At 46.9% G+C, this 20,090-nt stretch overlaps 8 protein-coding genes across 8 annotated transcripts; 4 read left to right on the top strand and 4 right to left on the bottom strand.

The window, feature by feature from the left end:
- Positions 1–488: 488 nt before the first annotated feature.
- Positions 489–1,088, top strand: RhiXN_12116 (uncharacterized protein; the record flags this gene model as incomplete). The annotated part of the gene is made up of 3 exons (XM_043331931.1): positions 489–627; positions 676–778; positions 857–1,088. The coding sequence occupies 3 exons, from the start codon at positions 489–491 to the stop codon at positions 1,086–1,088; spliced, it is 474 nt and encodes a 157-aa protein (XP_043186692.1).
- Positions 1,089–4,759: 3,671 nt separating this feature from the next.
- On the top strand, positions 4,760–5,369 carry RhiXN_12115 (uncharacterized protein; the record flags this gene model as incomplete). The annotated part of the gene is made up of 3 exons (XM_043331930.1): positions 4,760–4,898; positions 4,961–5,063; positions 5,135–5,369. The coding sequence occupies 3 exons, from the start codon at positions 4,760–4,762 to the stop codon at positions 5,367–5,369; spliced, it is 477 nt and encodes a 158-aa protein (XP_043186691.1).
- Positions 5,370–5,397: 28 nt separating this feature from the next.
- RhiXN_12114 (peptidyl-prolyl cis-trans isomerase, cyclophilin-type protein) lies at positions 5,398–6,232 on the bottom strand (the record flags this gene model as incomplete). Its single annotated transcript, XM_043331929.1, has 3 exons — positions 5,398–5,688; positions 5,741–5,992; positions 6,056–6,232. 3 exons carry the CDS (start codon positions 6,230–6,232, stop codon positions 5,398–5,400), a joined length of 720 nt encoding a protein of 239 aa, XP_043186690.1.
- A 266-nt stretch (positions 6,233–6,498) lies between these two features.
- On the bottom strand, positions 6,499–8,999 carry RhiXN_12113 (cytochrome P450 family protein; the record flags this gene model as incomplete). The annotated part of the gene is made up of 15 exons (XM_043331928.1): positions 6,499–6,668; positions 6,723–6,751; positions 6,817–6,849; positions 6,904–7,008; positions 7,069–7,398; positions 7,453–7,485; positions 7,558–7,624; positions 7,679–7,772; positions 7,832–7,982; positions 8,053–8,128; positions 8,185–8,293; positions 8,348–8,377; positions 8,584–8,683; positions 8,763–8,854; positions 8,910–8,999. 15 exons carry the CDS (start codon positions 8,997–8,999, stop codon positions 6,499–6,501), a joined length of 1,509 nt encoding a protein of 502 aa, XP_043186689.1.
- Positions 9,000–9,871: 872 nt separating this feature from the next.
- On the top strand, positions 9,872–10,984 carry RhiXN_12112 (Nucleosome assembly protein (NAP); the record flags this gene model as incomplete). The annotated part of the gene is made up of 6 exons (XM_043331927.1): positions 9,872–9,992; positions 10,042–10,280; positions 10,332–10,490; positions 10,542–10,682; positions 10,739–10,807; positions 10,859–10,984. 6 exons carry the CDS (start codon positions 9,872–9,874, stop codon positions 10,982–10,984), a joined length of 855 nt encoding a protein of 284 aa, XP_043186688.1.
- Positions 10,985–11,350: 366 nt separating this feature from the next.
- On the top strand, positions 11,351–13,488 carry RhiXN_12111 (uncharacterized protein; the record flags this gene model as incomplete). Its single annotated transcript, XM_043331926.1, has 3 exons — positions 11,351–11,731; positions 11,787–12,932; positions 12,982–13,488. The coding sequence occupies 3 exons, from the start codon at positions 11,351–11,353 to the stop codon at positions 13,486–13,488; spliced, it is 2,034 nt and encodes a 677-aa protein (XP_043186687.1).
- Positions 13,489–13,873: 385 nt separating this feature from the next.
- On the bottom strand, positions 13,874–17,184 carry RhiXN_12110 (high affinity potassium transporter; the record flags this gene model as incomplete). Its single annotated transcript, XM_043331925.1, has 19 exons — positions 13,874–13,907; positions 13,961–14,041; positions 14,095–14,405; positions 14,465–14,502; positions 14,553–14,893; positions 14,947–15,019; positions 15,077–15,198; positions 15,262–15,328; positions 15,381–15,483; positions 15,544–15,585; positions 15,643–15,816; positions 15,871–15,901; positions 15,960–16,038; positions 16,093–16,194; positions 16,250–16,319; positions 16,369–16,497; positions 16,550–16,771; positions 16,856–17,004; positions 17,040–17,184. 19 exons carry the CDS (start codon positions 17,182–17,184, stop codon positions 13,874–13,876), a joined length of 2,313 nt encoding a protein of 770 aa, XP_043186686.1.
- A 723-nt stretch (positions 17,185–17,907) lies between these two features.
- Positions 17,908–20,073, bottom strand: RhiXN_12109 (FAD-binding domain protein; the record flags this gene model as incomplete). The annotated part of the gene is made up of 6 exons (XM_043331924.1): positions 17,908–18,041; positions 18,106–18,472; positions 18,527–18,582; positions 18,639–18,717; positions 18,769–19,537; positions 19,589–20,073. 6 exons carry the CDS (start codon positions 20,071–20,073, stop codon positions 17,908–17,910), a joined length of 1,890 nt encoding a protein of 629 aa, XP_043186685.1.
- Between the last annotated feature and the right edge of the window lie 17 nt (positions 20,074–20,090).

Below are 20,090 nucleotides of genomic sequence, written 5' to 3'. Positions count from 1 at the left end.
AGCAGGTACTCACGGGTACTCAAGGGCCTAAATGCCATGCCCGTATCTCTCCTTTGTCAATTCTCCCGGTCGTAGTAGTACTGGATCTGTGAGTAAGTGTTTCCAACCTTGGGCTCAAGAAGAGGCGCCATGTTCTTGTACTTCCCATGTGATTCGTGGTCATCTGGCTTGAGTAATTTAATGTGGGTAGGCGCCCTGTCAATCATGACCCACTGGTAAATATGTGATGTGCCGAATTGCAGAGGGTACCAGATCTAGGGCAGGAGTATATCTTGCGCTGGAATCCTATATGCCCTTAGCATTTTCAGAAATGGATGTGGGCCCCTCAGATTCGTATCAAACGGCCGAACAGAGTAGTCTAGCCAGGTTTGTTCCGTTGTGGTGCTCTGCCATCACACGCTAGGCGTATGTAGACACGTGCTTACTATAAAATAGATATTACCTCTTACACATCGAAATTCTATCAACGATACCGTGTGTGGGTAGATATGGCTTCCTCCGGTCCTCTGGTCTCCGCGCAAGGTCTTACCGGCGAGCAGCTTCATGCTGAAGAGAACTGGCTAAGTGAATGGACCCTCGCCGCAGACTCAATGGATTGGTCTCAATGGGAAAGTTTCTGGGACAATAGTTAGTAGGATAGATATATATGCGCCTATCGCTCATCCATCCATCTAGATGCATTTCTCCAATTCTCTGATACCCCCAAGCTAGAAGGTAAAGAAGCAATTGCACATCATTGGCGCGAGAAGTTTGGTTTTCTGGATCAATTCAAGCACATGTAAGTACGCCTTATCTGTGTTGATAATCGATACGTCGCTGATTGAGTAAATGCGTATTTCCCAATTTATGGTATTAGTCGTGTTGTGCGTCGGTCATTCGATGTTACGTCCGGCTTGATTTACCAAACCGAACTCCTGAATTATCGGATCAAAGGTGACCCCAAGGCGCGCGATATTGAGATTCGCGCGTTGGTGGTAATTCACAAGAAAATTGGAAGCGCCACTATAGAAGGCTTTGAAGCATATTTTAACCAGCAACCTATAGCCGATGTTGTACGTGAGCTTCGAGGCGCAAAAAGGCCTGAGTAGGAGTGGTTATAGGCAGACCCAAGTTACGATGATCAATCGTATTGGTTGAAAACTGTATACTGTATATCGTACGATTCGTGATTGGATCCTTGCGGTCACTCTAATAACTATAGCGTTACTCCGATGTTCGTAGTATAAGTCTAACTACTGGTGTCGTCATGCGGCTTGGGAGGGTAGGATGAGCTGGGATGTTGAAGGACAGATATGTTGTGCCCGACAGGCATGGATTCACTTTTTGGGCGGATTAGTCTTTATCAGGTATATTTCTAAATTTCTTATCACCAAAAATCAGACGCATATACCCGCGAAATCCGATGCCAAAGCCCTCATATAACACCAGAAACCATGATTATACTATCGACGAGCTTAGATATCTCTTTCTAAATGCAGCCTTCTACCTTGCGAGATACATCCTATCAAGGGCCACCCCGCCCAAGAATGAGCTTATGCCCGTCAGACACAAAATACCTGCCCTCCAACATCCCGACTCATCATATCTCTCCAATCCATGTGATGACATCAATAACTAGATTTATGTTATGAACGTCCTAGTATGATTGTACAGCTGTGGGCTCATGACCGCTGGTTACCAGATTATGCCATTTAACACCTTGGGCCATTCAGTCTTCCAAAGCCACATGACGACATCACAGCTAGATTTACATTGTGAGGATTGCGGCACGGCGCCTACTGTGACCATAAGCTTAGACTGTTGACTGGTGTGATCGCGTGAGACAACTAGATCAGATTTTTCGGTTTGCTGTTAAAAGGCATCAGGCTTAGCAGGACTCTAAGAGTAAATATAAGTACGTGCATCTGTACTAGTACAGTTATCTACAAGTCCAAAGATTACGGTACGTATCTCCCGTATGATTGCATAGATGGCTCGATACTTGGGCTCGGATCAACAATGTGATGGAATACATATATCTATGGGAAGGTAGAAAGGTGTCACGACCGGGCCAGAGGACAGTAGAGGGATAGAGTAGCTGGATCCGCACAGAGGTGTGGTGGATGGAATTTACAGAAAGAGAAAAATAGAGAGGCGAGACTAACAATTACGCGGGCCCCAAGGGCTCGTACTGCGTTGAATGGAGGAAATGAGCAAGGCACGCTCCTTAGCAAGACGCTATGAACAACATGAAACATGTTACTGTACACGATCAGATAGGCCGGCCAGTCGGGCCTAGTATAAGTTTCGCTGACTCCGCATGCTCCGTAGCAAAACTCCACATAATATGATTCGGTACTGGAGCTTCACGATTGCGTGTAAAACATTGGTAACTCGATTATCATAACCATCGGCAATGACTACCACCGAACACATCTCAGTCAAGGATTGGGAGTAGAGTAGCGAATGAGACTCGGCTTCAAGTGGTCTAAACTATGTTCAAAACATGTGGCGTAATGCGTCCAAGAAGTGGTTTTGTAGGCGGAGCACGATAGCATAAGCATGTATTCGAGGCTGCGAAGTAGATTATAATTAACCTATGCTCCGGTCACTACGTATGCAATGTGGGTTCTGTACGCGATACAAGGGGACAAGCCTATGGCCACCCAGAGGTGGCCTAGGGGCGTTGGCCGTGCTACCCAAGACTGCGACCGTCCAGATCGAAGGCTTGGGGTGGCAGAGAACCGCATACGGATGGTTATGATGTGAATCAATATGTAATAAAATAGGCAATAAGTAAATAAAACCGTTAAATATATGGCAGAAGCTGAGGAATGGTGAGCGGGTGCCGAAAAACGCGAGGACGGTCTGAATCCTGACGCTCAGTACACCATTCCGAGATTGCAGTATGGAATGGTGTCTGGCCGACCCACGTGACCGCGACTCCGCCCTCGCTCAAAGTATTGCATGTGATGCCTCCGCGCGCTGCGGTTCACATACTCAAAAGGAGAGAAAAATGTTCACGCGACTCACACACGGGCTTTGACAGCCTTTGACTAGCTGAGCACCGTACAGTAGCTGGCAGAGGTGTACGTACTAGTCCATTACAAAAGTGTGGAAATGTACAGGTTTGCAAACTCAGGCTTAAGACTGGCACTGGATGTGCTAGTTGAAGTTGTGCAATGCGACGAGCCATTTTACTCCCAGCTTAAATCAAATCAAATGGATAACAGGGACCTATGGGAGGAGAGCAAGAATAGGACAAAAAACCGACTTCTGAAGCCTAGCAGTTACGGAGACGACAAGACTTGGAGTTGAACAAGAGTGGTTGAAATAGCTAACTTAGATTCTGAACTAAGCCAAAAAATAATAACATTGAGAAGATATAGGTATCAAAACATAGTAAATTTGAGGAGTTGTTGTGCCGTATGGAAACGGGCAAATATACTTATCTTTTGGTGCTCATATCTCCTCAATGTTATTATTTTTTGGCTTAGTTCAGAATCTAAGTTAGCTATTTCAACCACTCTTGTTCAACTCCAAGTCTTGTCGTCTCCGTAACTGCTAGGCTTCAGAAGTCGGTTTTTTGTCCTATTCTTGCTCTCCTCCCATAGGTCCCTGTTATCCATTTGATTTGATTTAAGCTGGGAGTAAAATGGCTCGTCGCATTGCACAACTTCAACTAGCACATCCAGTGCCAGTCTTAAGCCTGAGTTTGCAAACCTGTACATTTCCACACTTTTGTGACTGACCAGTACAATGCACCATACAATTTGTCAAGTTTCCGCATTCAATAAGCGCACAAGAATAAAAATTGAAGCACAAGTGATTGATTTAAATTTTGGTGCTGGTGTCGTCATAGTTATTTGCAAAAACGGTTTTTGCTAGGGAGTGCTTAGGAGGGGCATAGTGCACTCCCTGGTTCGGGAGCCCACTGGTATTGACTCCTGTTTGGGATTAGATGTCAGCTAACTAATTGTCCAGCGGGGCTTCCAAAGCTCGGGGAGCCTGAGGAGTGCATTATGCCACTCCCGAGCGCTCCCCAGCAAAGACCGTTTTTGCCGAGTTTAAGCTCTGAAGGAGACAAGAAGCTATTGGACCAAACCCCAGTTAGTCTACCATATAAAGTATGGTGGCGATCTAACTATTAATCAGACGGTATCCACAACAGACTAGAGCATCCACGGCAGGAATCAAAGTGTGCATTATCAGTATAGGAGGCTACGCCTTGAGTGTCATGCTGGCATAATCCAACCATCAGATCTACTATCTTTATCCTCCTGTGTGTGGCAATCACTTGGCCGCAAGTTATGGGTATCTGGGTGTGAATGCTTGACAACCCGCAAATGCGATACGGACTGTCCGTATAGGCACGTAATTTTGGGGTTCGCCGTGTGTTAATTTGGAATGTTTGGATTGATGTGAGTAATGGACTCTGTTAAGTTACCAATAGCCCTCGGACTCAAGCTTGGGACCGAATATATGGGATTTTGATTAGTTGTCTACCCCCAATATATGTACCCCCTATGCAACATTTGCAATTGAATATATTCATTGATAGGTTAGCCTTCTTTAGGGACAACCGGAGATCCCGGTAGTAGATGGCAGTGCTCGAGTTCCTGAATAATCCAGGTCATTGCAATGTATCGGACCTCCTTTTTTAATCACCCCGTGCCCCGAAGAAACGATGAACCGAAGCTTTTATAGCAGGCACAATTATAACATATGACATCCTACTTCCGGGAGCACAGTTGTTCAAATCTTTCAATTAGATTCAACTATGACCTCGTCAATCACACAATTGTCCGCTCCTGGTCTCACATCGGAAGAAATCCAAGCTGAAAGGGCTTGGATAGATCAGTTTATGCAAGATTCTGACGCTCTGGATTGGTCGAGGTGGGATAAATGGTGGGCAGACGGTAAGTCTCGAGGTTTCGTATATTAGTGAATTTCTGACCCAATGCATTCATGACTTTGGTAGACGCATTCTTTCAATTCGGAAACACACCTAGAATCGAAGGGAAGAAGGCGATACAAAATTACATGGAGCCGCAGTACAGTGTCTTGGAATTTATGCATCATGGGTGAGTGTTTGCAACTTCTCATTGGAAGCTCGCCTGGCTTGAGGTATTTCATATGAACCTCAAATAAATAGGGTGATCCGGATTTCCTTCGATGTTCCTCTTGGATTGATCTATCAGACTACAATTATCTCTTACAAAGTTAAGGGGGACCTAGAAGGGCGTACTATCCAAATTCCAGGGCTCGCCATTCTTCATAAGCGAGTTGGAGAGAATGTGCTGAAGGGATTTGAAGTATACATTGACAAGGGACCGATTGAGGCGGTAGTGAAGGAAGTTCTTGAAGGAGGGAGGCAAACCAAAGATTGAACAAGGACAGAGTTTCTATTTAATTCAATTAGAGTACACCACTGGATTCAATCCATACTGGTTGCAAAGGTTGCTCGTTTGTACCCGACAGAGCACCTAGTCGTAGAAGTACTTGTTCTCCTTCTCCAGAAGTTCTTGTCTGGCCGAAAACAACATACTTGCCAGTGATCTTGGCAAGTTTTCCGGGATCAGAGGTAAGTACCACGAAAAATTGGCTAGTATTGCTATTTTTGCCCGAATTTGCCATAGCCAACGAACCAAATTCTGCTTTCGCCTTCAGGCCCTCTTTCGCATCAGCAAATTTTCCGCCGTAAATAGACTTAAGCCCTGGTAAGAGTCAGGTTATTATGCAAATGAATCAAATGACTAACCTCCCCGCCACTGCCATCGTTACGTGTGATATCTCCACCTTGCGCCACAAAATCTTTAGCGATTCGGTGAATCGCCGTGCCTTTGTAGTGTAATGGCTTATTAGGGGCGTTTTTGCACATTCCCTTGTCTCCTTTACACAACGATACAAAGTTGGCACAGGTTTTAGCGAGACCGGGCGAGTCATCGAGATCAAAAATAAGACGACCAATACTGAGGGGCTCGGGTGGTTGAAAGCGGAGCCTCTTTCCAGACTGAATATATTGATTTAGGTCAGATCATTCTACGAGTGCATTCGTTATCAATCAATCACATACCGACAAATCGTTCAAGATTCCTTGTTGCTCTTCATCCAGTTCCTCAGGACGTGAAGGAAGCCCATAAGTGGCAGCCTTGCTAACCAGTAAGTCGACCGTGACAGCGTATTCGCCTGATTCACTATTGAACTTCTCTCTATCACCGCTAAACAGGTCGAGGAAGGGGGTCTCGGCCATTCGTGGTCAGTGTTTCGATGCTGATTCATTACGTATGCATGCGCAATAATACTCCATATCCCCTAAGCGCCAATGCTGTTGTCATGCCGTCAGGTGCATGTATGCGTCCTTATACCAATTCTTTGCGACTCTATTTCTACTATAATCAACGGAGGGGGAGATAAGGCACTTTAATTCATATATTCAGACTTATATTCACAAATTTAGTCAATCTTGCCGGAAAACTACAGCCATTATTAAACAATCATGTCGATGGAGCGCAGAAGCTAGCCGGCTTTATCCAACCGTGTTACACGCATTGGCATCGATGGGCTCGAAACTCCCTCATCGGTACCGAAAACCACGTATGGCTTCGGGACGCTTTCAAGTCGCCACATAATTGGGGCATCCGATAGTTCGAACTTGAAGGATGAAACCAATGTTGTGAGCAATAATTCTGTGAAATATGAAGTTGGCTGCGTTTGGTGTCAGGGCGTGAGAATGAGCTCACTCATTTCTAGCTGTGAGAATCTGAAACCGCTATAACACATCATGAGTGCCGGTTACACCAGATTCGGGGAGTATGAGATTTTCAGATGACTTACATGCAGGCGCGCGGGCCACCCGAGAATGTCATTCTAATTGATCTGTGAGCATGATAATGTAAACGAAGTAGATGGGATTAGACCCACAGAGATGAGTAAATGCCTGGCATCCGCGAACCATGCAAATTTGAGGGTGTGGAATCCAACCAACGTGACGGCCGAAATACGTTTGCATCTTCACCCCACGTACGCCTATAGGCATGTGAAGTCAATAAAAATTTGATGATACACCTTCGAGTAGCAGCTACTCACAGGTCACGGTTTGCTCCATCCAATGAAAGATAGATATAGGTCCCCTTATCCACAAATACACGTGTCATTTCCCCTTTCTTATCCCTCGGCCTTGCAGGATACAGAAGAGGAATTGAACAGTTCTCTTGGGCAACACGAACTAAGAACAAACCAGGAGCATACAAGCGCAAGGACTCCCGACAAACAGCATCAAGGAATGGAAGCGAGTTAAGTTGGTCGTAGTTTAGCTGTTCACCGTGTATTTCGTGCGCTTCGCGGACCTCTTCGCGGAGTTGAGATTGAAATTCAGGGAACTGAGCGAGTATGTAGATAGTTCTCGCTAGTGCGGTGCTTCATGGCGGCTGGTAAGAATTCTCTTTAAAGACATATATGTGAGGCATGTACCTTGTAGAATCATGTGCGGCTATCGTGACAGCACTAAATCCACAATGATTGGGTGTAAGCTTGAGTACTATATCTAGCCATAAGCCTAAAAAAATAGAGCCTTACTTCACTTGAGATATTAGTTCTTCTTCATTCATAGCTTCTTCAGAGCTCACTATGCTATTTTGCATTACTGGGCATTTTTGTTAACGATGACCTGAATTTTCGTGCAAGGAAACGTACGAACATAGTGAGGACATGACATCACGGCTCATTTGACTCCCGACATTGAGTGGGGTTTTACCCAACTCGTTTCTTTTATCACGGTAAACCTTGGTTGCCTAAAAACAGAGAGTAAATTAGAACCTTCTCGAAACTGTTAGAAGATAGGAGAACATACCACATTATCCACTATATCCACTGCATCTCTGAGTTCTCGGACGGGGCCAAACGGAATGCAATCCACGATCATCCGGCGAAATCGTGCCGATCCTACTTTAAAGGCCCAGGGAAGAATTGGTGTCAAATACCACAGCTTTGACAACAATGTTCTGTGGATAGGCGAATCCATTCTGTCAGATCTGCATCCACGGGCAAACAATGTGCGGCACATATACTCACCTCAGATTATGACATGCGGTAAGATATTTCATGTGCTCATTGTTGGGTTCCAGAGCACTGAAGGAGTAATTGAATCCTTCGCAGCACTGGGGTTGAGTGACGATTGATTACTATCGAGGAATAGTGACGGACCCGCTTCACCCACCACCTCCAGAGCGGTAGCATTTAACCATCGAAAGAGGTCAAGCGTGCCAGAGTTTCCCCCCTGAGAATTGATTTCTAACCCGATGGCCTTTTTAAGCTAGTGTGGCGGATATGAGCGGAAGAAAATGGGTTGATAACTTTCCGCGCTTACTTTGTGGGCTACCGCAGTCGCCGCTGGCGTCTTTTTGGACAAAAGGGGTTAGCCTGTGAGTATCATGTGCTCCTAAAAACTTGCCACTGAAATAGTGGGTTAGGTTGTCAACTGAAAAGTTCGGAACTAAATACACCAGAGTCTTACTATTGCGCATATGTGTAGACGTAAAGGCTGGATTCAAGAGCTGTGCACAAGGTTGGAAGGACGAAAGACCAGCCGATAAAAGCACGAACCTTGCGTTGCATCCGATGTTTATGACCTGCAAAATAATCAATATTCGTTGATTCAATAGGAGTAGGCGGTACTTGCCGGTCGCGGTCAATATATTCGATCCTATTAGCAGCCTCATCCATCTAACGAAGCAATAATTGTCAGTTGAGATTCATTAAAAGAGGCACCTGGTTTGGCACACGTTATGATAAAGTCTGGCTGCCGAAACCTCTCGTGGGACTTGACGAGGATCTCATGCATGGCGCCAGGGTCTGAGATCCACAACTGATCGGTCTGCGACGGAATAGATGAAGATTGGTCCTTCAATTTACCAAACGGTAGAACCTACCCCAAGTACTCCTTTCAGCCTACAGGCCGATCCGTATGTATCGAGCAACTCAGATTGGGTACTCATTCCTTTCACAGGATCGAAAAGCATCTTAAGATGGCCTGAAAGAACATAAGCACGAGTCAGGGTAGCTTGCTCTGCAGATTAACTAGGATTAAATTCGAGAAGTAGTATACCTAGTAGAGTCCCGGGTGAGGGTGGGCCATCGAGCCTGTGCAAGGCATCGGAACCTTTCGTTGAGCAATACCATATCCAAAACACGACTATCAGAGGCAAAGAGAGGATAAGTAGGGGTGGCGACAAGGATTGATACATCCTTGGAGGTCCACCGATACTGTCATGTAGGGGATCTGACATGAAGCTGAGAGGTAGCAAGCAGCGAGAGATGAATTCAAAGGTATGGCGGTAGATGAGATGATAGGCAATAATGTGATATGGGGCTGTTGGAAGTTTAAGTACCAAGCAGTAAATTTGGTTTACAAATGAGCTGACTCCCGAAACAAGTTAGGTCGAATGTTGATATCTCCTGGATTTTGGTATACCAATTTCTGGAATGCTCCGGGCTCCACAATGTTATAATTTATGTGACCCGCTTCGGGGTATCTGCCGGCCACGGGGGCCGCTCTGGAAGCATGCTCAAAATGGCTTACCCGTGCATGTTTGCAAATGACGTCGCAAGCAAGTGTCACTCTACCGCAAACGTGCCAAACGACCAACCGATATCGTTGATGGTAGAGGAACGAGTAGAGAAATATTGATGTCTATATTGTATTTGTCTTTGAATAATTACATTCTAGGCAAGTCGAGTTTAAACTTGTCGGGAGCTACACGAGTATTCTCCTGTATATGCGGCAGCCAGGGCCCGGACACGTGATGTACCGCCACCAGAACTCAGGGTGGTCACAAATGAGACAGAAATGGAACTTCAATTTTCTTGAACTCATACTCTACGACCGCCCGCCATGTCCAAGAATAGCGCAAAACGACGAGCAGACGAAGATGCCATCAAGGAACTGGCATCGCCATTGGATGTCCCCCAATTGAATGACCAGCAGCAGGAGCTCGTAGATGCACAAACCAAATGTATGTTTATTTACACCCATCGTGTTCATGAAGTTTACTCGGGCGACAGTGCACGAGCGAGCCGAAATTGCTGTGGACATCGCCACTCAAAAAATTATGCAGCCTATATATGCCGCCCGCCGCGAGGCTGTCAAGTCCCTTCCTCGTTTCTGGGGTACGGCGCTCGCTCAGCATGCGCGGCTTGCCGTGGTCGTAGCCGGTCAAGATGACATGAAGGCTCTTTCTCACCTGACTGACTTGTGGGTTGAATATGATTCGGTGGAGCCCCGTGCATTTAGTATTATCTTTGTGAGTAGCTGAGCATTGGCATAAATTTCGTCAATTTGATGTTTTCAACAGGAATTTTCTGAAAACCCATATTTTTCGGACAAAACTCTTAAGAAAGAGTACAAGTACACTCCTCCCACAGGCACCCCAGCACCTGGCACAAACGTTGACGCAAACGGCGTTTCAGATGCCCAAGAAGTGTTCGAATGGGAATCCCACATCACTCCCCAGGTCAGTATATCCGCAAAAATATCGTCCATTTTCTGACCGAGTGTCTTACAGTCCATCAAAATTAACTGGAAAGATGATGCTCATAACCTGACCAAGCTCTCTCCTCGGATTGTTAACCCTGAAGACCCGGAGGACGTTGAAGAGATCGGTAGCTTCTTCAACTGGTTCGAGCATGGTCCCGATTTCGGTGAAGTATGTTGTTTATTTGTTTGCCCTTGTTATGGTATCACTGACGGTATTTGTCCTAGATTGGACCGACGATCGTTCAAGATATTTTCCCTCATGCACTGAGTTATTACCGTGGTGAGGGCGAGATGGTACGTGTTTAATTATGCTTGCGTTTCATTGTGACTATAACCTATATTCAGGGCCGAGCTATGATAGACAGCGACGATGAGATGGACAGTGATGAAGAGGATGAAGAGGATGATGATGACGATGAGGAAGAGATTGACCTTGAACAACCCCGCAAAAAGAAGGCCAAGCGCTCATAAACGCGTTCTATTCTTGACTCTAGTGTTTTCCTCGCTTGCTGTGCACCTCGGTTTCGATCCCGCAAATGTTGGGCGGCTTTTTGTCTTGTCTATGGACGAATAGAACATATGCTTGCCAAACTTGGCCACTCTCTATGACCATCGCTCGGACGAAACAAAGCAAATCAGTTGGGCCATCATGGCCATCAAGTCTAGGTACGTCCTTGTCACGCCACCCACAGCTGGCCAAATCTTTCTCCCCTCCCAACCCACCGATGATCATATCGCTATAGAAATTGACCTCACCCCCTTCTGTGTGGAATACAAGCTGCATTGTGTTAAGCTCGGAGCTTCTTGCCTGTAAGCCTCATCGTAGATGTACAAAACATGGTGCAGGGGAGGAGGATTGCCCCAAGTGAACGAGTTGCCCTCCCTCTCCCCGCACACCTCGTTCGACTTGATCTATCTCTATTTTTCAGCATTCTCAATAAGATAATGTCTTCTCATATATCTGAGTTTGATTCTGGACTGGTTCGCCTTGATGCCCACGAGCTTGATGGCGGTCATGCTTCTGCTGACCGTTCAATTTCTCCTCATGCTGACCGTGTCTCTGAATCTAACCTAGTATATTTCCCCGATAATGGCTCTTCCAATACTTCTGCTTTTTTTGTTAAGCATATCGCTATATGCACCTGTGACGCACCATCTGCACACTCGTTGCCTATCTCTGATATCTCAAACCTGCATTCGCCTAATAACCCTCCTCCGGTAAGTGCTATTTGTGTATATATATATCATATATCTTGACATTTTAACTATCAAGGGAGTCATTGGCTCTGGAAATATCCTTCAAGGCCCGCTCTCCGCTTTACCCCACACATCAACCTCAGTTCCTGTCAATGTCCCTGGTAGTTTGCTTCCCGCTGTGGGCGAAGATGACATCGCTGCTGAACGCGTCCTTCCCGGGATTCTGCCAACTCGCTCGGATGATTTACGCTCGCGGTTCTATCGTAACTTGTTCTCATCACCCGAACCTAGTCGCGGACACCCAACCTTGGTCCGGACCAACGTCGCTTCTGGTCGACGTATTTTCTCTATTCCAATCCCAACGTTCGACATTGCGCCTACAATTGAACTTCCCTCTTCTAGGGAAACCTCTCACAACTCTATCTGCAGTCTGCACCAAAGTTCTGACGCGGAGCTTAGTCAAGTTCTACATAACGGTGATAGCCCCCCGTCACCCGTCGTTGAGGCTGGATCGAACCACCATAACTCACCTAATTTGGGTCCGGTGACCTACGTGAGCCCAGGTAAGGTCCATTGCCCTAGGCCGGTTGCTTGTAGTACACCAAGCTCGCTTTCTGGTGTCTTCAGCTATCACGATTTGAACTTTCCCAATCCCTTCAACACAAGTATTTCTCCAGCTTTCGGGATCGGGGCGGGATCTATCAACGAATCACAGTACGGAACCCTACCTCCTGCTACCTCTACACCTATCTTGAGCTCTAACGAGGCGACTCGTCTCACCAATAACAATGCGAATACGCAGGATCTAGACGACACGAGCGTGATGGGATACCACCTCTACTTCGCTAGTCCCTCGGAATGCTCTCATGTTCCCTTGCTACCCTCCATCATGTCCCCTTCTTTAAACTCTAGAGAGAACCAGTTTTCCTCCAGCTCTCATCCACCGCTGCGGCAAATCGGACGCACTGATGGGGCCGACAATTTGACGCCTACCGATCCCTCGCCCTCCTATGACTATCCCTCATCCCTCCAAGAAGACAGTTCTGGCCCAGTCCGGAACCTTGGCGTGTTGCATAGTCAGAGCAGGGCCTGGAGCTATTCATATGGTGAAAGTCATGGTGATGAAAGCGAGATCGGACTGGTAGGTAATCGTTCAGAGGAGTCCATGTTTGGTCCAGCTATTCATCCAGGGTCGTCCCAAGGCCCCCTTTACCTCAATGAAGTAAGTTAGCCATTCGCTTAACCAAGTTGATCACTAAAGTATTGTATAGGACGAATCAGCTCATGTTCACCTTCGGCCCTTTGTGAGCGCCCAAATTCCTCACAACACCGGGGCTCAAATCTATTCCCCCATGTTTCATCTCGCGAAGCGTGATGCCTGGGTTGACGGACCTTCGCCTCCCACACCGTCTCCTGATCCACGTATCCCGCACGTCCATCCCGAAAACGTGTTACCTGAATCCCATTATCCTGAAGGCCCCTATAGCATTGCCTTGTCCTCTCCTGCGCAAGTTCCTGGTCCAGTAAAGCCGCTGGTCGACGGAAACGAAGGGGATGACGAGGACGAAAGCGATAACGAAGACGAGTACGACCAATACTTATCTTCTGGCGAGGACGGTTCCGTGGTTCCCAAATCTGCTGTTCATAACCATGTAGACGGGCCCGCAAACTACCAGAGTCGTGGACTTGGTCACCCTCTAGGTAAAGTAGCCCCCGTGGTACTTTCTGAGTCTGAAGGCTCTGCCCACCCCGACGACGACTTTGTTCGTCACTGCTGATGAGCGTTATTAATTATTTATCGAGACCCCCCAATGTCACTGTTCATGTATACTTAATGCTGACCTACTTGCTGTGCATCCGTTACACTTGTATGCAACTTGGGCTATTCGTGCTCACACATCTTAGTTTTGTTATCTTCTTTGCCAAAGGATCACGTACTTATTGATTTACTATTCTCTTACAATGTGTCACTGCCGACATTGAGTCATGGTGCCCTATTTGGGATTTTCTCGTGCCAACTCATATTTGATGTCAACATTTATCACCTTTCCGTAACCGTGCCATCTTGCAATCAGGAAATTTCATGTTCGTATTTCAATATAAGACATAAAGGTAGAGATCGCCCAGTGTGCAGAAACCAGTCGATGTACAGAAAATATGTAGTTAGATGACTGCATTAACGCCAACGCGAATAATCCTGGATCGCTTAGATTAGTCGTACGACATGGATGTGCCAGAACGTCAACTCACTCGTCCGCTGATCCTAACCAGTTAGCAGTCTCAGGGAACATAGTAGACATGCGACGATAGACTCCTTCCACAAGCATAGCACTAAGAAAAATATAAAAAATGTTAAAGTCTTAGCTTATAAGTATATAGCTTACCGTATCCAATCAACGACGGGGGACAAAAATCCTGCGCCGACAGGACGACTGACAACATAATAGCTTGGCACTATATGCGTCGTAATTTTGCTCGCGGTCTTGAGGGCTTGAGCAGGGCCTGGTCCAGCAGCGCGAAGTTCGAGAACGTATAATTTCTCGATAACATCGTCGATGTTCACTTGGAAATCATCGCGGAATCCTTTAAAATAAGTTACGCCATAGAACCCAGGGAGTGACCGGACGCGAGTGACGACGTAACGGTCTTCGGCCGGAACACGAGCAGTAGGCATAATTCGAACTGAGAGGAAAATCTAGAAAGTAAAAAACTAAATTAGTATAACAAGACTATAAGGCGAGGTGGCAGACTTACAACAACGCGAGGAAGAGCTGGCCACTGCCGCAGGAAAGCTTACCTCACAATTTAGTTAATATTCAAGGATGTGATTTAGGGTGCCCACCATAAAATGCATGAGGAACACCCTTTCCCGCAGAGAGTTTGTGAAAAACTGCAGCGGTCTCAACGCGAGGAAGGAGTCTTCTATCTTGCCTGTCGGTCAACAGGTACAAGCCCAGCTTCTCATTCTCGAGATCATCTTCCATTGCGGGTTGGTCGTCAGCGGAGGTGATTTCTTCGTTCACAGTATTCGTTTGGGAGTAGGTAGAAATGACGGCAGGAGAAAACTTCTCATCGGGACCAATGGAATCAATCATGATGAAGTGACGGAGGTTGCGTCTATTGGCGCCGTCGAACTCATCCTCAAGTCCTTTGGCCCAAGTCCAGAACCACATTATTGCCATCCTTGCGAAGTTATCGTCAGCATACAATTTAAACTTTGATCATGGCTGGCATACAGTGCGCATCCAATCATGAGAGGGACCCAGGCACCATGGGGAATCTTTTTTAGAGACGCTCCCCAGAAAAGACCTGTTCGCAAGACATTCAGTGAACCAAGCGTCGTGGAATGAAAATAATCTAACTGACCATCAATAAAGCCGAAAAATAAAAGGAACGCAACTCCAAATACAACTGGAATGCGCTTAACGAGTGGGATTTGGAGAGTGATCAAAGTAGTTGTAATAAACATGACAGTGGACACTGCAAATCTGGAGATGTCATGATCGCTTTAGTTCTCCATGATTGCTGATTGTAATGTCTGAACCACGCACCCATAAGCATTCGTTAAGGCAGCAAGGTCCTTGAATGCCGCAACGACAATGATACATCCAATCCCGACTTGAAAATGACAAGTTATTACCAATTCCGTAAAAGAGAAATACACACTTACGAGCCCAGTTGACCGCAGGAACATAGACTTGTCCCTGAATTGTTTCGGATGTGTACTTCATTAATAAAGGAGGGAAGCTGCGAAGATTGATAAGTTGCTGAGTCTAGATTTCAATTCGGAATAGTTGTTATATGAGCGCTAGCCAGTATATGCGGGTACTAACCAAGCTGAATGCAGCAGTGATCATCGCCTGAGATGCTATCAACTAATGTGACGGGTGAATAAGCAGCGTGGTTGAAAAGAAAGTCAATATTGAGCTGACCGTAGCAAGAATGGCAAACAGGAACATGATCCAATACAAGGGACCTCCTGTCGGGCCAGGAATGGTCTTATAGAAAACATTGCTGAAGACCTCTTCTCCGTCAGCGATGAGGCGGGCACCTTGTCCAAGATACGCCAGCACGAGCGCAGGATAAGTAACAAATATAAAAGACAGCTATGGGGCTTGGTCAGTAATCGGACCGGGTTAAGAGCGATACTTGGGTCACACCCTAATAGAGGTTGCGTTAAATTGTCCCAGACTACAATAAAAAGGCGTTAGCGAGGTATCTTCGTCATATCGAATTCTTTGTGACCTACTTTGCAAACAAGGCCTCACATCCAGTCACTGCTAGCAGCACGCCAGCCAACATATCGTAGTTCTTGGTGCGCACAAATACTATTTCCATATATAAGAGTGGTGATTTATATAGGCACGTTTGTGCACACTCACGAAGCACAGCACGGCTAGGATCGAATGCACGGAATACACCGGGGTAGTGAACAATGTTCATTATACCGGTTATTCCCAGCAACAGAAACCAACCCATAGTGACTGGATTTAAATGTGATCCATGAAGCGCCAGGATGTAGAGATGAAATTTCCTAACCTGGAGCAAATACACGACTAATAGTGGTCGTACCGAATCGCTGAGGGAGAAAAAGAATGATAAGGAAAGCCTAGACATAGTTCAGTAGGCATATAGCTATCCTACGAGGCCCCACGCACGATTGAAATAGGCACCACTTTGGAGGAGACATCGCTCTTCGCGACCGCAATTCCGCCAACCGCAGAGGTAACCGACACGGCTGGGGTGAAAACTCCGTCAGCTAGGCAGAGGGCGGTGCCAAACAAAGTCTGAAATCCGATCCGAGTCAGATAACGTTAACTAATTTCTCAAATAACGAACCCATGGAAGCAAAGCCCAGCGAAGCCAGCTGCTCTTTCCTAGCCTGTCAGTTGAAAAGGTGCTTGGTGTACCGGGAGCGCTGCTTTTAGATTTGTAATTGCTGTCGTGGGTCAATGAGCGATCCTCCTCGTCAGAGACAAAATTTGGAGGAAATAGTCCGTGGTAGAGAGCGAATGTGCCACCTTCTCCTTCCTTGGTACCAAACGATAACGCGAAGCCAACCTAAGGAGGGCAAGAGAACCAAGTTAGCACCTATAGCCCATCGGTGACAGAAACCGGCCAGAGACCAAATGGCTATGTACTCACGTATTTCAGCATCGGGAGGAGCGTCAGAGACCATATTATAGCGCTAATGCCACCAATGATATCCTCCTGACTCGGGAGAGGACCAGAGGATGGCCATATGCCATTCAATACGTAGAGGGGAGAAGTACCAATATCAGAGTAAATGATACCTAGAAAGATGGTGAGAGGACACCCAAAAGGAAACGCAACAAGTGCTTGCCTAATGTCTGGAAGCTAAGTGCGAGAAGCGCAGTCCCGCCGACTTTGAGAACTTGGCGCTGGTCCTCGGTTCTTCCATGCTGAGGAGTGCTCGATAGTTTCTCCTTTGACATGGAGGGAGTAGAGGCCATGGTAAGTTGTGGATGAAGACGAGCCGGGAATTTCAGGCACCTTTAAATATCTAGGATATTGTGGAGTGTAAAGGGGTAACAAGGTAAATTCGAAGCCAAAACTTTGGCTAGAATGGATATCCGTAGGGCGCCATTGCAGGATTAGAAAAACCCAAGACATTTGAGCGTTAGATAATGATTGAAGGACTGGGGAACATGACTTCCCCCACGGATCATTGGTGCGGGAGTTTAGCCATTTGGAAACCGTGAACGATCGGTCACTCTAAAGCCAGGGTTAGAACATGAACACCGTTCGAGTTGACCATTATGCGCACGGTGCCTGACTGGATGGAGTTTGGAGAGACCATTCGAGTCGCCTACGACACACAATGCGATAATTGACAAGTTACTCCATTCGCTTCGGGTGGGTTATCAGAACTGGCAGCACGCACATGTAGCATAGCAAGGTTTATTGCTGTCTCAAAAGATAGCACAATTCGCTCTGAGCGAATTGCGCTATTCCTGGCACACAGGCGCTAGTCAGTTGCGGCGTTTAATTAGGGAAGCAGGCCCCCAGACACACCTGACTCCCGTCATCTCCGTGATGCTTTCCTATACGCACTGACCCCACTCGATCAGTCGCCAATGGTCAAGTCGTTTGTATTGTATTGGGAATTTGACTTGGCAGAGGGTGCATTTATTTACGTAATTATGCATGGTTATACTTACACGGGAATAGAAAACCTAATAAGCCGGTCGAATAGGGTAAAACTTGTCAAAAATCCCATGTGGATCACACATCGCTTTAACTGCTTGCAACCTAGGATACAACGGTCCAAAATGTATCGCAGCTGCGTCGTGATCTGCAGCTTCGGTTTCTAGTAGGCAAACATAAGTGATCCTAGTCGTGAGTAAATTCAACGAATGTATGCAAACACGCACGGTAGTTTGCATAGCCCGACGAATCGACTTCCCCTCCGATCTCACATTCTCGAGCCCAGATGACCTGTTTTAGTCTGGTCGCATGAGCTCGTGCGGCATCGGTGTTGCCTGTAGGATCCTCTCGCGGCCAATGAACCAGGAAAACAATGTTATCGCCCTTCATGCGACCGGGGAACGCACTCGTTTCGGAGGATGCGGCTCGAACTAGATGTAAAGGTAGATATTCGACGATTACCGCGGATCCGTCAAAAGGAGAAGCAGAGATTTCAGCAAAAGTTGTAAAGAGAGCCCGTGCAGCAGACGGGGGAAAAGAGGTTCTTGAAGTGCCCGTCATATAGACGTTATCTCCGTGCTGAGCCTGTTCGTTCTAGTAGTACAATCGAGTGAGTAAACGGCAAGACTACATGGTGGAATCTTGTACTTGTTGTGCATTTATGACTTCATAAGGTAATTCTTTTGTTTGATCCGCCAAGTGTTCTAGCAAAGTTGGATTATATACGAGGAACGGTCATAGGACGTCACCGAATACTCACGAATAGCCAGGAATGAAGCGAACCGCTTTCTTCCATCCGCTGCTGATCCGTTGAAGAAGGGTCTCATACCAATGCAACACTTGTGTAGGCGTTAGATAAATTATTGACAAATCGAATAGGCAGGCCTGACCTCTTTAGTGGCAGGATCGCGAAAGAAGAAGACTAAAGCAGCTTCTCCGGGCTTGTGACCTTGACCTGCGTCCACCCACCACGCGTCCAGGGCTTCAAACAATTCTTCCAATACAGATGACTCGTAAACAATGGTTCCCGACCAAACTGTTCGCCTCTGGGGATGAAGTTTGATTGCGAACTCTGTTACAACCCCGAAATTTCCTCCACCGCCTCGTATAGCAAAGAACAGATCGGGGTCGGAAAAGGCCGAAACGGTGGTCGAAGTAGGTTGGATGACTCCCGGGGCGGTCGCAGCACCCGGAATAACGATGGTAGCGGCGACGATGTTATCACAAGCAAGGCCGTACTGGCCGGTAAGCCAGCCATAGCCGCCGCCGAGAGTTAGTCCGCCTACTCCAGTATGATTGACGGTCCCGCCAACCGCGGCCAAACCGTATCTGATGGCTGCCTCGTCCACGTCCTTCCAAATGGCACCGCCTCCGACGAATGCGATACGATTGGTCGGGTCGACCCGGACATGGGCAAAGTGTTTGGAAAGGTCAATGACAAGACCGTGTGTGGAAGAAGATGTGCCTGCGCACGAGTGGCCACCGCCTCGGACAGCGATGGGAAGTGAGCTTTTGTATGCATGAGAAATGGCGACAAATATATCGGTGGTGAAGCGTGGGTAGGTTACAAGGCGAGCTGGACGTTCGGCATTGTAGGCCCAGCGCCCAATAGCGTCCGAATAACCTGGAGATGTGGGTGTTACGATCTTGCCAAAGAATCTAGTGGGCCTTTTGAGTGACGTGTGTGGAAATAATGGAAGAATATTTTACCCAGGAATTACGTCGAGTAGTTTGGTATTGTGTTCGGCATCGATAACAATGCTACTGGTAAGCGAGATGGACTTGTGGGAGCGAGTGCTCTGGCTTGCGATGGCAGGTACAGAGTGAATACTTATATGTTCAGAACGAGGACTGGTACGTCGTGAATGGACACTGGTGTGCTCAGAGTGGACACTTCTACGGTCTAAAGGCGGGATCGTGTGCTCCAGAGGAACAAGATGCTCAGAGCCAGGTCTAAGATTCTCCGAGTGGACACTAGTACGCTCAGGCGGTGGACTAATATGCTCTGGAGGAATAACATGTTCAGCAGGCAAAGGAATATTCTCCGAGTGAACGCTGACTGCTCTAGAGTGGACAGACTCTGCCTTGGAGCGAACACTAGAGGCCTTGGATCTAATACTGGCAGGTTTGGATCTAACACTGGCAGGTCTCGAGTGGAAACTGTTACGAGGACTGGGAATAGTTGTTGTCGACATGTCGGTGTCCTCGAAGA

The sequence above is a fragment of the Rhizoctonia solani genome, chromosome 15, assembly GCF_016906535.1.
Source record: "Rhizoctonia solani chromosome 15, complete sequence".
Taxonomy (NCBI): domain Eukaryota; kingdom Fungi; phylum Basidiomycota; class Agaricomycetes; order Cantharellales; family Ceratobasidiaceae; genus Rhizoctonia; species Rhizoctonia solani.
The sequence above is the reverse complement of the archived record's forward strand: the minus strand, read 5'-3'. Positions and strand labels throughout refer to the sequence as shown.